General features: G+C 43.7%; 1 protein-coding gene across 1 annotated transcript in view; it reads right to left on the bottom strand.

Moving 5' to 3' along the window:
* The window catches only part of LOC138973662 (uncharacterized), a gene marked incomplete in the record, with an annotated part of 93,229 nt that overhangs the window by 30,788 nt on the left and 43,742 nt on the right, over positions 1-18,699 (bottom strand). The window contains 12 exon segments of the mRNA XM_070346390.1: positions 422-613; positions 2,267-2,388; positions 2,777-2,963; positions 3,162-3,304; positions 3,891-3,998; positions 4,311-4,387; positions 6,337-6,481; positions 6,886-6,988; positions 8,604-8,753; positions 14,109-14,298; positions 14,788-14,865; positions 15,359-15,481. Of these exon segments, the coding sequence (XP_070202491.1) occupies positions 422-613; positions 2,267-2,388; positions 2,777-2,963; positions 3,162-3,304; positions 3,891-3,998; positions 4,311-4,387; positions 6,337-6,481; positions 6,886-6,988; positions 8,604-8,753; positions 14,109-14,298; positions 14,788-14,865; positions 15,359-15,481 (1,618 nt within the window).

Here is an 18,699-nt window from a genome sequence, read left to right as displayed (position 1 = left end):
GAGGGAAAAAACTCTGAAATCGAGGGGGGTCTGGACATTTTTTTAAGGAATGATCAAAATCTACCCATTTTAGATCAAATCCAGTGGAAATTGGTCGAAAGTCAGTATCAAAATACACTACCTGGCTCACTGAAACGAGCTTCAGTCAAACACATTTTCCACATTCAGAGATGTTCTGTTAAAGACGATTGAGCGATCTAAGCATATAAAACCATCTTGCAAATTTTAAGTTTTGACTTTTTTTCTTCTGAAAATGTTTTTTATCCTCTGACATTTCATTTCTTCACCCCTGAAATTAGCAGTTCCGAGGACAATTCCCATGCCTGATACTAGTCAAGAACCAATCAAAAGCAGATAAGCGCCAAGGCAATATAACCCCACAGGTGTATAATATATAAATATATCCGACTCCCAAACCTACCTCTCTGCCTGTAACCGTCTGTGTGACTGATACTGACTGATGATGTCTGACTGCTGATACTACTTCTGGCCGATGCTGTCATAGACAGGAGAGATTCCGCTGACTTGGCGCTTCGTAACCGCCGCTTCCAGTTGTGAACGTCTTCTTCCGTTAAAGCCTTGGCTTGTACGGACCCCAAGGATTTCTCATCATCTGAGAAAAACAAATAAGAAAGACACCTTGAACACACATCTTGAAATTGATACAATTAACATACAGCAATATTTTGTACATATTCAAAAAGATGACTTTTTTTTAAGATGAAAGTCGCTTGTTCATTTCAATGGTTGTTATTCTCTCAGGTGCCGGGAGATGGGTTCCACATAACTCTCACTTACTCTATTACACATGCTGTATGCATTTAGAGCGCTTATTTCCCTTTGTTTATCAGATTGTACATATATGTGTCCCTCTACCCTGGAATGAGTCGCATGTCACCTTTGCATGATTTTCATAGTTTTTACGTTTTCCTAAAGAGTTTTTTATGCTCTATCCAGTGGTGAAAACCGGTTTAGAAAAGAGCAAAAACTTGTTGAGTTATAAGCCTGTGACTAAGGTGACCCTCACACTGTTACCAGACACCCCCCAAATTTATATTAAGCCTAGCGCAGAACCGCGCGAGGTGACATGCGACTCATTCCGTCGTGGAGGGTCACATATTCAAAATCTGCAAGAGATGCAGACAAACACCACACCTCACTGGGAATGCTGCAAAAGACAGAAGGATGCTTCAATCTAACGTAAAAAGCCTGGAGAGATCTGTGGTGCTAAAAACTATTGTTACAGTGGAACCCCCCTTTTAAGACCCCCCCATTTTAAGACTCCCGCCTTTTTAAGACCTTGTTTTCTCAGACTTTCTGTTCATAACCTCTGTACAATTACCCCCATTTTAAGACTCCCTCCTTTTTAAGACCTTGTTTTCTCAGACTTTCTGTTCATAACCTCTGTACAATTACCCCCATTTTAAGACTCCCTCCTTTTTAAGACCTTGTTTTCTCAGACTTTCTGTTCATAACCTCTGTACAATTACCCCCATTTTAAGACTCCCTCCTTTTTAAGACCTTGTTTTCTCAGACTTCCTGTTCATAACCTCTGTACAATTACCCCCATTTTAAGACTCCCTCCTTTTTAAGACCTTGTTTTCTCAGACTTCCTGTTCATAACCTCTGTAAAATTACCCCCATTTAAAGACTCCCTCCTTTTTAAGACCCCCTCCTTTTTAAGACCCGATTTTCTCAGATTTTTGGAGGTCTTAAAAGGGGGGTTCCACTGTAATTCCAGAAGCAGACCTGCCAACCCTTGCGCAGCCTCATGAGTCATGAGTGGGACTAAAAAATGTCATGAATCCTGAAGAATTTTAAGGGGGGGGGGGGGGGGGGGGGGGGCTGAAGGATTTGTATAATTAACAACAACAAAAACGTCACCACAGAATCCGGATTTCCGGAACATACCGGAAGAATCCCACCCATGAAGAGTAGCAATTTAGTTTTTTAGGCTTTTTTTTTCTTTTGAGGGTAGCAAATCCCACATCCGCATTTATGCCATCTTGTATAAGAAAAAACATTTTGAAAAAACATAAAATGCCCATTAGAATTTAGAGAGTATCTGCAGTGTAAACAATGTTTTATGACCCATATTCTGATTGCCAGACAGAGTGAGAAGAAGAAATGGGTATCAGCAATCACAAGTAAAAGGAAACTGTTGCACGCTTGTGATGTTTTGTTTTAGCGTAACAATCGTTAGCTTGGCGTAACAGCGCAAAAATTGCTCTTAAAATGGCAGGTCTGCAGAAGGAAGGTACGTCACCTTGCACGCTTCCTTTCCTGCTGCCCTTCTTCACGCTGCCGGCGCGAGGTTTGGAGAAAATGGACTTCCACCCGCTCACTGGCGACTTCTTGCCTTTGTTCGAGTCCTTGTTCGCCTTTTTCCTGTCACAGAGTAAATTTAACTGTAAATAACGCCAAGAAAAACCTAGAGTTAGGAATAATAAGGAAGAGGAGTAAACAAATGCATCAACTAACTGTAAATAATACCCACACAAAACCTGGAGTTAGGAATAACAAGAGGACTAAAGAATTGTATCAACTAACTGTAAATAATACCCACACAAAACCTGGAGTTAGGAATAACAAGAGGACTAAAGAATTGCATCAACTAACTGTAAATAGCACCAAGAAAAACCTACAGTTCGGAATTATAAGAGGACTTAGGAAATGCATCCACTCTTGCACAAAATACCCACTCTTGCACAAAATATGAGTGTATGTGAGAGTGTCAGCCCATGAACGCAGAAGAAGAAGACGTTTCAACCCTAACCTGTACCCCGGCAGATCGATGACGGTGTGGTACGTGGACGGTAGGCTGGCCGGACCTCCCCCAACGTCGATAAAGCGGCTGTGCGCCAGGCTGCCGATGAAAGCCCGCTCCCTCGCTTCCTCCAGCGACAGCAGTCGTGTTGGAGTCGATATGGCAAGGGATTTCGGTCGCGGCTTCTTCTGTGATTCTGAAATAGCGACTAAATTCTTGAAAGTTAGCTTTATATGGGAAAGCTAGAGCTTTCAGGTAACAAGTACCCCCCCAACACCCAACATTTCATCCGTGAGCATCTGATTAATATTCATGAATTAAACACAAGCTTCGGCACTCTCACTGACAATACATTCTTTCCCCAGCTATACAAGGGCCGCATCAGTTTACTCACTCTGCATCTGCTGAGAGCTGTAGCTGGGCATCTTATCGTTGAAGATGAGGTCACAGTAGCAGATGAGACACTCGGTGACCACCGCCTGTATTCCTACACCCTGCAAGGCCGCAGCTCCCCCTCCCAATTCCAACTCTTTGGACCTGCACACAAAATAACACACCAAATGTAGATATGAGATCCTGAAAGTTTCGAAGCAAACCACCGGATCATTGTTGAAATACAGTGCTTTTTGTCTTGGTACGCCTCAAATTTGACGCCAAAACATCCAATTTTCAACTGCTCATGCGATCGACACCCGCACCGGTAGGAATGGCATAACACAAGAAATACGCAAGATTGCGAAAACAAAACAACCTGTTCCAGGAAGATGCTTGACTTGGCTTTCTCCTCGTATGTAAAAGTTGCCAAGTTCTGAAATTTTGTCAATTTTTGAATTGGTACTTTGCGTTTTTGTCAGGTAAATTTTGGGGGTATCCTTACTTCGGCGGCGATCATGTGATCCCTGTATAGGAAATCTGTAATCCAAAAAGTGTGACAAAAAGCCAAGTGGAGGGCATTAAATGGCACAGAAAATGTTGTATGAAATGACCTGGGTTTCAAGACGGGTACGAAAATGGGTGCAACAATTTTTTGTCTGAGCTTACTAGTGAGAAAAAAACCTAGTTTAATTGTGCCCCTTTTTTCAAGGGAAAAAAACAAGTATACTGAGGACACTGTCCAGCTTACCTGAGTAAGTTAGGAGCCCAGACGATGGCCAGGTTTTTGGAATGCATGCCAGTCTCCAAGGCATGGCTGGCCACACGTCCTAGATGCTTCATCAGGTACTCCAGGGTTCTGAACACATCAATCAATCAATCAATCAAACATCAATCAACCATCAATCAATTAACAATCATTCAATCAATCAAGCAATCAATCCATCCATCCATAAATTAATCAACCAGGCCCCATATAGCTTAAATAAGTTGAAGGAATGTTAAAAACCAACAACCAACATCATAAGTTGAAGGAATGTTAAAAACCAACAACCAACATCATTCAACCTATTAATCAATCGATCAATCAATAAATTCCTATTTTGGGCATACACAAATCTAAAAACAATTTAAAAGAAAGTATTGAGACCAAGAATAAGTGATCATTTACCTGTAATGTGGAGGAGGAAGCTGCTGAACGACGTCATGGATACGAAGCAACTTGTTATCTTCATCTTTTACAGCCTCCTGCAATTCCACAAACCATACAACATTAACACAATACATCTTCACAGACACAACACGACTGTTCCGTACCGAGCTTAGGCCTAAAAAAAAAATAGGTGTGGTTATGGTAACCCGACCTACCCTATTTTTAGGGGCCGACCCTATAACTTTTTATTACATTTGTAAAAAAAAAACCCACAAAAACCAAGAAAACGAGTGCAGAAAACGCAATGAAAGCGAAAGCGCCCGAGTCGCACACTTATTTCCCTGTCAAGTAGGTTTAATTTGTACACATTAGAAAAAAAAGTTTAAAAAAAAAAGTGATTGCCTACCTTCCTACCCTATTTTGTTTGGCTATGTTACCGTAACCACACCTTTTTTTTTTTTTTTTTTTTTCCTTACCGTATCAATAATAAGCACTGTCTAAAATTTATTTGCACATCCGAATTTACGCTGCTTCGAAAGCAAAAACATAACCCAGTAGAGAGTGTGGACAATATTTTACGACCCATATTCTGACAGCGAAACGAACTACAGTGGAACTCCTCTTTTAACCCTTACACTGGTGCAATTCCGTAAATAGAGAATACTACATGGCTTGCTGTGTCGTACCAGATTTACACGAGGTTTTTTTTAAAATATTGAACTGCGAGCGAAAGCGAGCTGTTCACTATTTGAAAAAGCAACGAGTGTAAATCTGGTACGACACAGCAAGCCATGTAGTATTCTGTTTATCCTACATACTGTATTTTACTGAAAATGTCCTGCAGTCGAGGCAGCTAAATTGAAGACGCTTGTTTTGGAACCTCGATCTCTTCCAAAGCCTCTTGCAATCTATTACGTCAAAGCAAAGAAACGTCACTCTGAAAGTGTGGCGTGACGTGTTAGTTCTAAAGATTCATCGAGGGTAATTAGCGAGCGCAATTTTTGTTTCTATAATGACGTTTGTCTCGGTGACTTTGGCAGTGGAAAAACAGGTCCCTGCCAGACTTGCTTGACATGACCTCATTTACATGATATACACACGTGTGATTTGAATGATTATTATCTCACGGGTGTCTCTCTCACGTATGTAGGATAACACGTGTTACATAGCCAGCGGTGAATTAACTGAGAGAAAACTAAAGAAAAACGGTCATATAGGTTTTCGCATCCATGGGAGGTAATCGGAACCGACCAAACAAACTGAGCCAGTAGCACGACATATGTCGTGACAACCAGGTGACAGTACACGTAAAGTAGCGCGACATATGTCGCGACAACCACCCCAAGGATTAAGACCTCCAAAAATCTGTGAAGATCAGGTCTTAAAAACGAGTCTTAAAATGGAGGTTAAATTTACAGAGGTTATGAACCGAAAGTTTGAAAAAGTAAAGTCTCAAAAAGAAGGGAGTCTTCTTCTTCTTCTTCGTTCGTGGGCTGAGACTCCCGCGTACACTCGTGTTTTTTGCACGAGTAGAATTTTACGTGTATGACCGTTTTTTTCCCCGCCATTTTGGCAGCCATACGCCGTTTTTGGAGGAAGCATGCTGGGTATTTTCGTGTTTCTATAACCCACCGAACTCTGACATGGATTACAGGATCTTTTTCGTGCGCACTTGGTCTTGTGCTTGCGTGTACACACGGGGGTGTTCGGACACCGAGGAGAGTCTGCACACAAAGTTGACTCTGAGAAATAAATCTCTCGCCGAACGTGGGGACGAACTCACGCTGACAGCGGCCAACTGGATACAAATCCAGCGCGCTACCGACTGAGCTACATCCCCGCCCCGAGGGAGTCTTAAATTGGGGAGTCTATAAAAGGGGGGGGGGGGGGGGGGTTCCACTGTATTTCTTGAACACTTACAGCAAACTTTTTAAAAAGTTTGTTTTGAAAGCAGAAGAGAGTGTCTGCAGTGCCAATTTTCAGCGAGGACACTGTTTTACAACCAATACTCCGACTGCTAAACGTGTATCTCTTGAAGACTTACAGCAAACTTGTCGTAGAGCTGATAGGTGAGCAGAGGGTTGGGGAGCTCACGAAAGTACATCTTCAGCAGCGAGCTAATACTGTGAATGTCCTGCAGATACGTAGAGTCCATCAGCTCTGGAACCTGGTCCTCGTCCAGAGCAACTCTGTCGTGCAAAGAAATTTGTTGTTATGCATGCAGTGAAATTCAAGGTTGGTGAGAAACAAAAGCCCAGCAACATATCAAATGCATCTTTCGTTCTGGGTTCACCATTGCTGCATCAATGTGTATTTGGCAGTCTATCTCTCTCCACACACACACATATCAGAAGCACGCATGCACACACATGCAAACACATGCAAACACACACACACACACACACACACACACACACACACATCCGGTCAACAAACTTTACATTTAAAATAATTGTTGAGCAGAATGAATGTTTTTCGACAGTTAGGTATAGAAGAGACTTTTGGCCAAATTCGAAAAAGAAAAAAATCTGTAAAATGAACTCTTTCCAATTTTTTTTTTTTTTTTTTTTTTACAATAGTAAATTTACGTTACCTGAGTTTCTGAATGTTGGAGGTGATGCCTGACAGGCGGTAGATTCCATCCACAATTCCGTAACGCTCGATGACTTCCGCACAACTCTTCAGCACCAGGGGCACTGCAGAAAGAAAGGATAATCCCAGCAAATGTAAATAAGTTATCTCCCTTGTTCACACACCCTGAACCAACAGTCTGCATGTTAGCAAGCCCCGAGACTTTCGCATTTAACTTGGGTTCTTTATCGTGCGCATGCGTGCACACGGGGGTGTTCTGACACCGAGGAGAGTCTGCGCAAGGTTGACTCGGAGAAATACATTCCTTGCCAAATCCACGCCGATAGCGACATCTGGTTTTGAAGCCAGCGCCGCTACCTACTGAGCGATTCAGGCAATCCATTCAAGGAACATGGGTGTTACTGGGAAAAATCAAAAAACCTGAAAGGCAGGGGTCCAAAATGCTCAAGTTTGAAAGAAAGTTTCTGGACACCGACGAAACCAGATCATAATAAGCAAGATGGCGGCAAATCCAAGGGAGCGAACCGAGAAAACACGCGAACCGGTGTCAAAAGTAGGATCGGAACCGCTGCTCGTTATTTCAACTTAGCGAAACGAAGCTTTTTTTTTTTTTTTTTTTTTTTTGAAAACCCGGAAAACCGGAATTTCCGGCTTCAGATTTTGTCAAAAACCGGAAATCCGGCTTTTAACACCCATGAAGGAAGAATGAGTTTCAAGGAAATAAGTAACGCCGGGTGTGCAACGCCCCCAGAGGCTGAAGCATTTTGGCCTTGTAAATAGGAATTTAACCAGTGGCGTGGTGGTAAGATGTCGGCCTCCTAATCGGGAGGTCGTGAGTTCGAATCCCGGTCGCTGCCGCCTGGTGGGTTGAGAGTGGAGATTTTTCCGATCTCCCAGGTCAACTTATGTGCAGACCTGCTAGTGACCCCACTTCGTGTGTACACGCAAGCACAAGACCAAGTGCGCACGGAAAAGATCCTGTAATCCATGTCCGAGTTCGGTGGGTTATGGAAACACGAAAATAACCAGCATGCCTACTCAACGAAAGCGGAGTGAAGCTGACTATGCTCTCAGAGCATAGTGTGGGGAACCCAAATGGGCAAACGAGCTCACACGTAACCAGAAAATTCTGGAACGCTGAAGAAGAAGAAGAAGAATTTAACCCCCTCTGGTGAAAGATAAATTATGCATGTAGAGAAACACACGGTTTTGTCCCTCTCACCTGGGTTAAACTATCATTTTTCGCGTGTAGTTTTTTTTTCTTTCTTTTTTCTGAGATTTGGATTTCCTGGCTATTTCCCTGCCCCAACAGCAATGTGCCCGTCTTGACCACCTGTAATGGGTGCCCGATGGATTGCCACCTTGACGTGGTCGGGGGGGCTTCGGCTACCCATAGAGCTATGCCGGCAGGAGATTCGTCTCCTGGTAGGGCCACCTAAGCCGGACAGGTCGAAGGGTAGAGGTCTGACAAAGCGCAATCCACTGGTCCTCCAGGTTGGGGGTTGGGCACTGGGCTAACAACCCAGTCCCTTAAAAAAAGGCTTGTTACGGAAACAGCAACAAAGGAAACCAACATTACCTCGTGTGACGGGCTTCCAGAGTCATCGGACTCGCCCAGAACAGACAGGAGTGGAGGTCCTTTGTTGCTGCCCTACATGGTAACTGGCATAATGGGCAGTAAGTAAGTAAGTAAAGAAACAGCAATGTAGCATGTCTTACCATCGTGGCCGGAGTTGAGCAGGTGTTCCCCCAGGTCACAGCCAAACACCCTCTCCTTCACGATGCCGGACTGTTTCAGCTGGTTGCGAGGCGGCCGCGTGGAGAAGAATGTTCGCAGGAACGACAACAGCTTGCCGTGTTTTCTCATCACTGAAAACGGCAGCATCATTGGAACGCTGAATGAAACTCCTTTTAAAAAACCTTATTTTACGGCCTGCAAGGTGCATCTGTAAAACTCCACTTATACCCCATGCCAACAGCGGCTTACCCGCCGTACCTACCCATCAATCTGAAAGAAAGCTAACCATCAATGTAAAACAACTGTAATAGCCGTACAAACAAATGTCAAAAACAATGTTTCTACTTCTTTTCACCACTTTACATTTTAGACAAAATGTTGCATCCAGTTCTTTTTCTTTGTTTTCTTTTTTTCTTAGACAGCATTTTCACACTGATATCAATTCTGAAACGTGCTATTTCACTTTCACTGAAAGCGAGACACAAACATTTGGATCATACTTATTACAATAGGCCCCAAAACCAAGAACATTTAAAACCAACACAAATTTCTTGCAGTATGACCTGTTCATGCAGACATGCACCATGAGTACACTTATGCAAAACCTGAATGCAACACAAGGATAACATCTGATGCAAACCCACACTCAAATGCAAGCGTTACTTGAAACAAATTAGAATCAATACCATCAGCATTACTCATGCTTTGTAACTGTGTTAATGTTTCAGAAATTAAAAACTGAGTTTCTGACATTCATTCTCACTCTTAGCATGATTCAGAATAGGTGGTAAATAAATTTGCACGAGAAAAGTTCAGCAAAATGAGTAACCCAAAATAACCCACTCCAAACGAAACACAGAGAACAGGCAAAACAAACACACACGCATACACAAATTCAAACAAAGCCAGTAATCAACTCAGTCTCCTCAACTAAATCTGCATGCTAAGGGACAAGTATGTAGAGGTTACATGCCGAGTCTCAGTGATTATCAAAAATAATGGTCGAAGTTAGCGGATCATGAAAAATGCGAGCTTTAGCGAGCTTTTTCATGACCGCGAACTGAGACCATTATTTTTTATAATCACTGAGACGAGGTGTGTAACCTCTTTATTCCTCCTTTCTTCAGTTATTCAAAGAAAAGAGGAGTTTTTTTGCGAAAGTTTGATCGAATCCTATTCTCTCAACCAGTCAACCTGCGCAGGCGATCGATTAATGCGCGGTTGTATAGTTCCGTGCAAATCATTCCATTCTGTTAACACTTCTTGTCAGTTTTCCTATTTTGGGCTAAAATCAAGTACACAGATGTAGAGGTTACATGCCGAGTCTCAGTGATTATTAAAAATAATGGTCGAAGTTAGCGGATCATGAAAAATGCGAGCTTCAGCGAGCTTTTTCATGACCGCGAACTGAGACCATTATTTTTAATAATCACTGAGACGAGGTGTGTAACCTCTTTATTCCTCCTTTCTTCAGTTATTAAAAAAAAACAGGAGTTTTTGTGCGAAAGTTTGATCGAATCCGAATCACTCAACCAGTCAACCTGCGCAGGCGATCGATTAATGCGCGGTTGTATAGTTCCGTGCAAATCATTCCATTCTGTTAACACTTCTTTTCAGTTTCCCTGTTTTGGACTAAAATCCAGTACACAGATATGCTGTTATTCTGCTGTGGCGGTAAAGGCAGATATTGTGTGTTCTGTTTATGTTTTAGTATCGCTTAGTAAATGTTCTTTCGTCAAATGGGACTAGCAGACGAACTTTTGCACCCGTGTTCCAACGTTAATTTCTGTATGAAGTTCAGATTTCTGGGGAAAATAGTGTATGAAACCGCTTTATGTTGTTTAAATTGATGAGATGTGTGCATTTGGTTGCGTGTGATCTGTTTATAAAATGAAATATTGTTGAAAACTGACCGTCGGATTGCAGTCAGTGTTGTCGAAGAAACTGCGTTAAAAGAAGGGGAACTACTCTTGTCGCCAGAGTATGAGTTACTTGCCTTGGGAATTTGCTTGTGATGAACGGCTTGTGCACGGCAGATCTAGATTCAGAAAACAACCGAACTCATGGATTTTATATGGAGATTCATGTGTTCAGGCCTGTAGTTGTTAATTTAAATGCGGTATGTTTGTATTGTTTGCTCCAGAGATGTATACTTCGTACGTATAGAGCGTTCGGAACTTTTCAGTCACAAAAGTAGTACCGAAACAGAACAGCATCTCAACCCATTGCACTATCGAGGATTCAGGCTGTTGCTGGCTCGTTATTTGTTTGGTTGCTGGGTCATTATCGAAAAATAACTAGCTCTACAAGTTTACAGAGGTAAAGAAGCAGAGGGGGGAATAAATGCTGTTATTCTGCTGTGGCGGCAAAGGCAGATATTGTGTGTTCTGTATATGTTTTGGTATCGTTTAGGATAATGTTTTTTCGTCAAATGGGACTAGCAGACGAACTTTTGCACCCGTGTTCCAACGTTAAAAACTGTATGAAGTTAAGTTTTCTGGGGAAAATAGTGTATGAAACCGCTTTATGTTGTTTAAATTGATGAGATGTGTGCATTTGGTTGCGTGTGATCTGTTTATTAAATGAAATATTGTTGAAAACTGACCGTCGGATTGCAGTCTGTTGTCGAAGAAACTGAGTGAAAAGAAGGGGAACTACTCTTGTCGCTAGACAAAGTATGAGTTACTTGCCTTGGGAAATTGCTTGTGATGAACGTCTGATCTAGACTCAGAAAACAACCGAACTCATGGATTTTATATGGAGATTCATGTGTTCAGGCCTGTAGTTGTTAATTTAGATGCGGTATGTTTGTATTGTTTGCTCCAGAGATGTATACTTCGTACGTTAGAGCGTTCGGAACTTTTCAGTCGAAAAAAGTAGTACCGAAACAGAACAGCTTCTCAACCCATTGCACTATCGAGGATTCAGGCTGTTGCTGGGTCGTTATTTGTTTGGTTGCTGGGTCATTATCGAAAAATAACTACCCCTACAAGTTTACAGAGGTAAAGAAGCAGAGGGGGGAATAATGCTGTTTTAATAAATTATTATCCGTTTCTACTGGTCCCCTCCCAATTTTTAAAAAAAAAAATTTTCATTTTTTTTCCTCAAGATTATTTGTGGCTGCGCTTCAGTGGTCCAGGCTTAAAAATGAACGCGGAAAAGCATCCTTCTAAACCCACAACTTTCTTCGTGCAATGCAGGTAAGAGGCAGTGTTTAATCAACAGACACAAAGTCAAAAACAACGGCAGGGTAAGGCCAAAAAGAAAAATATGTCTGTTTCCGGTAACATCGCCGAAAAAAATAGGGTCGGTCGGTCGGTCGTTTTTTTGTTGTTGTTTTTCGGTTGTTTTTTTTAATCTTTTTTCTTACGTTTTGTTAACGTCTTTTTACGTGTTTTTTGTTTTGTTTTTTTAAACGCTTCCTTACTTTACTTACAATTATTTAGCACACGTTTTGGACCTAGATATATTGAAAGTAAATAAAGTATACTTGACTTAATATTTTGTTGGGGTGTTTTTGGTGCGAAAAGCGAAAAAAACTTTTAGGGTTGGCGCTTAAAAATAGGGTCGGTCGGGTTACCGGAAACAGACATATTTATCTTTTTGGCCCAATCAAACCATTTCGTTTTCATTTCATTTCATGTACTTTATTATCCTAATGCTGGGAAATTTGAGTCGCTTCCTCCCAGTGGAAAGCTAGCAGCAACAAGAGTGGCGCTAACCAGAAGAATTGGACACAGTTCCTCAAGTGAGTCAAAATAAATAAATAAATAAATAAATAAAAATGATTCAATAAATCCATAAACAAATAGATAAATAAATCAATCAATAAAAAATTGTTGCAAGCGACCCGATTGAACAAAAAATGTTGGTGGAAATCGTGATTCTCCTCAGGAAAACCTGAGTTCTGAAAACTAGAAAAGCAAACTAAAATAATATATCAAAAAGATTGTCCTGATTATAAAACTAGAAAAGCAACCTAAAAACGGATATGTCACTAATGCCCCTAGAACTGCCGGAAAACTATGTGCAAAGAATGCTGAGCATTAAAAATGAATGGGTATATTTTGCTGAAAAAGAATATTTGAAATAAAAAAGAAATGAATAAATAAATGATAAATATCAAGCTCTCTGTTTATGATTCCATTAGGGGGGGGGGGGGGGGGGGGGGGGGGGTAATTGCCTTACACCATCTTAAATACCTGGAAATTCCATTCCAAAATAAGCCTGGCAGGAACATGAATCGCACAAACAAATAAATCAGCAGAAACCATTACATTCCAAAATGCACCCAACTGAATATATGATTGTGAGAAAGGGGAAAAGGGGCACTGCAAAATAAACCCAAGCAATAAAAAAAGCACTGGTGCATGGGTGGGGGTTGGGGGGAGTAAAAAAAAAAATCCTTCCTTAACTCATTGTCTATATTCTTTCTTTCTTTATTTGGTGTTTAACATCGTTTTCAACCATGAAGGTTATACATTGTCTATATGGCTATCTGGAACTAAAGCAAGTTTGTTTCCTTTCTTGGATTAGTGGTAGTACAGTGGAAACCCCTTTTTAAGACACACCCGCACCCCCCCCCCCCCCCCCCCAATTTAAGACTTCTCCATTTTTAAGACCATGATTTTTCAGATCTTCTGTTCATAACGTCTGTAAATTTACCCCCAATATTTCAATCAATCAATCAATGAGTCTTATATCGCGCATATTCCGTGGGTACAGTTCTAGGCGCTCTGCAGTGATGCCGTGTGAGATGAAATTTTATACGGCCAGTAGATTGCAGCCATTTCGGCGCATATTTACCTTTCACGGCCTATCATTCCAAGTCACACGGGTATAGGTAGACAATTATTAACTGTGCCTAAGCAATTTTGCCAGGAAAGACCCTTTTGTCAATCGTGGGATCTTTAACGTGCACACCCAATGTAGTGTACACGGGGGGAGGTTCGGACACCGAAGAGAGTCTGCACACAAAGTTGACTCTGTGAAATAAATTTCCGCCGAACCTGGGATCGAACTCACGCTGACAGCGGCCAACTGAATACAAATCCAGCGCGCTACCAACTGAGCTATATTTACCCCCATTTGAAGGCTCCCTCCTTTTTAAGACCCGATTTTCTCTGATTTGTGGAGGTCTTAAAAGGGTGTGGGGGGGGAGGGGGGGGTTCCACTGTAGCTATGCTCAAAACTAGTTTTATTACACCCCCGTTCCGTATATACAGGGGTAGGTCTATCACAGTGAAAATGCAGATGGTTCTAAAAAGCTTTTGTCTTTTCTGTAAAAGCCTAGCCTAGAAGGATCTGTGATGGTTTAGATGACTTGAGAGGAGATAGGTTTCATAAGGGAAGGAGAGGATGAGGGCAAAAGAAATAAAAAAGACGGGAGGTGTTCACGCGTGTGATATACATGGGGGGGCGGGCATTCCGAATACTGCAAACTGCTTGGCCATGCAGAGTTAGTTGAAAGGTAAACGGATACTGACTGCTGGCTTCGTCTTCAGGGCTATCAATCTCACAAGGCTTGCGAGCCGTTGCCGGGGTGGAGAGCGGTGTTGCCGAGCTGCTGGAGGCTGCACTGGAGCTCAGCGACCCTGTTGCCGGCATGCACGTTGCCATAGACGCGGGGACCTTGTCGCCGATGACCTCTACGCACTCGCTGGGGAAGAAGCCCACCTGAAGAAACAAAAATGAACACTTGGATATAGATAGATTAGCAAAATGAACTTCTTACTTGTTACTAACTAGGTAAAAACGGTCATACACATAAAAATCCACTTACACAAGTGTACGGGAGTTTCAGCCCATGAACGCACAAAAAGAAGAACAAGAACTTCTTACATTTAGATAGATTAGCACAATGAACACTTAGATTTAGAAAGATTAGCTAAGTGAACACTTATATTTAGAGAGGTTAACAAAATGAACACATACTTAGAAAGGTTGGCAAAATGAACTAAAAAGAAAAGCACGAACAGAGCAAAATAATGACCATTTCAAACGCTAAGACTGTCTGCTGGAAACAAATCATTTTCTCATTTTTCAGGCTCTCATTCTCATACAGGTAGTACTCTTACCGCGATGATTTTAAATCTGGCTTCACTAATTAATTCTTCCTTTGCCACAGCAGAAAATCAAAAAGTAGCACGTGCATGAGCGACTCACTTCAAACCCTCGCTTTCCTCTCCACCATATGGTGTCCTCTGCAGGGGGCATATCAATCACCGACACTATGTCGCCAACCTGATGACAAACCACACAAAATATATGAAGAATTGTTTGAGATGTGCCTGAAGCAAAGTGTAAGTACATGTAGGCACTTAAAACAGTTACACAAGAACACGCGCACGCACGCTCTCTCTCTCTCTCTCTCTCTCTCTCTCTCCCTCCCTCCCTCCCTCCCTCCCTCCCTCCCTCCCTCCCTCCCTCCCTCCCTCCCTCCCTCCCTCCCTCCCTCTCCCTCTCCCTCTCCCTCTCCCTCTCCCTCTCCCTCTCTCTCTCTCTCTCTCTCTCTCTCTCTCTCTCCCTCTCTCTCTCTCTCTCCCTCTCAGGCAAATAACCACTGCTTTGGAGACAATTAATCTTCTCTCACACACAAACACACCCATCCAACCATATATGCATGCACCAGTTTTTGGACTCTGGCTTTCTGAAAACAAACAAATCAATATCGTTTTCGTACTTCTCTCTCTTCCTTTACCCATGGCACTTTCTTACATCTCAAACCCCGCTGTACCTGTAATGAGATTTCATCTGCAGCTTGAGCGTTGTATCGTTTGACGGCGTGGGCTGCGGCGATGGCGGGGGTGTTGATACCAGAATCGTCCACAGCCAATAACCGGTTGCCCCGATTGTCCATCTGGAAAATTGCCATGTTGGGGTTCAATAAACGATGATACTTCATTTAAAGTAAGATGCTTTGAAGCGAGATCGCATTTACACAAAAATGTGTTTTAGAAACTCAGATTGTACATAACTGCAGGGCTAACACCAAAACCCACCACAAGGCTGATTCCTTAGCGCGGTGTGGTGGTTTGAGTGCCTCGATGACCTGGAGAGCTATGCCAGCGGGAGTGTAAACTCCTGGTAGGGCCACCCAAGCTGGACAGGTCAAAGGGTAGAGGTCAGACTAATTCAGCCACCTCTCCCCGAGGCTAATGGGGTATGAGAAGGATCACTCAGACAAAAAACCAAGGACGGGGGACGTTCTGCAGCCATGGACGGCAAGTCTCCTACGACAAGGAAAAGTCGGAGAAGAAACCACTGCTGAAGACGGATGCGCTGGGCCAAAGTGCGCGTAACGACAGTGCAACGCATTTCACTCCCATGATGGACAACGATGATTTAACACCAAAACAAAGAGAAAAACCTGAAAGGCCAGGGTCCACAGCGGCGACACTTTGGCTGTGAACTTGGCAGCTTTATCATGCACATGTGTGAACATGGGGGGTGTGCAGACACACAGAAGAGTCTGCACAAAGTTGACTCTGGAATATATCCATTGCCGAACGTGGGTGTCAAACCCCGACCTGTTTACCTTATTGGAACAGTTGGTGTATTTTCCAAAGAGACTTAGTGTATTTTCACAATTGTGAGTGTATTTTCTTACCAGGTAGAGAGGTGCTTGTTAATCATGTGACCGACGTAAAACTGTTAGCACTTATTGAACACGCTTTCAGACCGCAACAATATTGCGGATTTTATTTCTCGTCGGATCACGTATAATCCCGTGAAAATATAGACCAATTGTAAGCGCTAACCGAAGCAAACCGGATTTTTATCCATGACCAATCGCGTACACAACAGTTTAGAGACGCAATAAATAAAACAAACTTCTTTCTTTTTAATCGTCCTACTTTCTTATCAACCAGCGTATTTATCGTATTCTTAGAAACTTGGCATACAAAATACGGCGAAGTCGTATGAGTAAACAGGTCTGCAAACCCATGCCATAAGCAACAAACTTGTTTCAAAACCAGCGCCACTACTGACTGAGCTATCTCCCCAAACTGCTAGTGCCACTACTGACTGAGCTATCTCCCCAAACTGCTAGCGCCACTACTGACTGAGCTATCTCCCCAAACTGCTAGCGCCACTACTGACTGAGCTATCTCCCCAAACTGCTAGCGCCACTACTGACTGAGCTATCTCCCCAAACTGCTAGCGCCACTACTGACTGAGCTATCGCCCCAAACTGCTAGCGCCACTACTGACTGAGCTATCTCCCCAAACTGCTAGCGCCACTACTGACTGAGCTATCTCCCCAAACTGCTAGCGCCACTACTGACTGAGCTATCGCCCCAAACTGCTAGCGCCACTACTGACTGAGCTATCTCCCCAAACTGCTAGCGCCACTACAGACTGAGCTATCGCCCCAAACTGCTCGCGCCACTACTGACTGAGCTATCTCCCCAAACTGCTAGCGCCACTACTGACTGAGCTATCTCCTCAAACTGCTAGCGCCACTACTGACTAAGCTATCTCTCCAAACTGCTAGCGCCACTACTGACTGAGCTATTTCCCCAAACTGCTAGCGCCACTACTGACTGAGCTATCTCCCCAAACTGCTAGCGCCACTACTGACTGAGCTATCGCCCCAAACTGCTAGCGCCACTACTGACTGAGTTATCGCCCCAAACTGCTAGCGCCACTACTGACTGAGCTATCTCCCCAAACTGCTAGCGCCACTACTGACTGAGCTATCGCCCCAAACTGCTAGCGCCACTACTGACTGAGCTATCTCCCCAAACTGCTAGCGCCACTACTGACTGAGCTATCTCCCCAAACTGCTAGCGCCACTACTGACTGAGCTATCACCCCAAACTGCTAGCGCCACTACTGACTGAGCTATCTCCCCAAACTGCTAGCGCCACTACTGACTGAGCTATCGCCCCAAACTGCTAGCGCCACTACTGACTGAGCTATCTCCCCAAACTGCTAGCGCCACTACTGACTGAGCTATCTCCCCAAACTGCTAGCGCCACTACTGACTGAGCTATCGCCCCAAACTGCTAGCGCCACTACTGACTGAGCTATCTCCCCAAACTGCTAGCGCCACTACTGACTGAGCTATCTCCCCAAACTGCTAGCGCCACTACTGACTGAGCTATCTCCCCAAACTGCTAGCGCCACTACTGACTGAGCTATCTCCCCAAACTGCTAGCGCCACTACTGACTGAGCTATCTCCCCAAACTGCTAGCGCAACTACTGACTGAGCTATCTCCCCAAACTGCTAGCGCCACAACTGACTGAGCTATCTCCCCAAACTGCTAGCGCCACTACTGACTGAGCTATCTCCCCAAACTGCTAGCGCCACTACTGACTGAGCTATCTCCCCAAACAGCTAGCGCCACTACTGACTGAGCTATCTCCCCAAACTGCTAGCGCCACTACTGACTGAGCTATCTCCCCAAACCGCTAGCGCCACAACTGACTGAGCTATCTCCCCAAACTGCTAGCGCCACTACTGACTGAGCTATCTCCCCAAACTGCTAGCGCCACTACTGACTGAGCTATCTCCCCAAACTGCTAGCGCCACTACTGACTGAGCTATCTCCCCAAACTGCTAGCTCCACTACTGACTGAGCTATCTCTCCAAACTGCTAGCGCCACTACTGACTGAGCTATCTCCCCAAACTGCTAGCGCCACTACTGACTGAGCTATCTCCACAAACTGCTAGCGCCACAACTGACTGAGCTATCTCCCCAAACTGCTAGCGCCACAACTGACTGAGCTATCTCCCCAAACTGCTAGCGCCACTACTGACTGAGCTATCTCCCCAAACTGCTAGCGCCACTACTGACTGAGCTATCTCCCCAAACTGCTAGCGCCACTACTGACTGAGCTATCTCCCCAAACTGCTAGCGCCACAACTGACTGAGCTATCTCCCCAAACTGCTAGCGCCACTACTGACTGAGCTTTCTCCCCAAACTGCTAGCGCCACTACTGACTGAGCTTTCTCCCCAAACTGCTAGCGCCACTACTGACTGAGCTTTCTCCCCAAACTGCTAGCGCCACTACTGACTGAGCTATCTCCCCAAACTGCTAGCGCCACAACTGACTGAGCTATCTCCC

The sequence above is a fragment of the Littorina saxatilis genome, linkage group LG8 (assembly GCF_037325665.1).
Source record: "Littorina saxatilis isolate snail1 linkage group LG8, US_GU_Lsax_2.0, whole genome shotgun sequence".
Taxonomy (NCBI): Eukaryota; Metazoa; Mollusca; class Gastropoda; order Littorinimorpha; family Littorinidae; genus Littorina; species Littorina saxatilis.
This window is presented reverse-complemented; position numbering and strand designations above follow the sequence as displayed.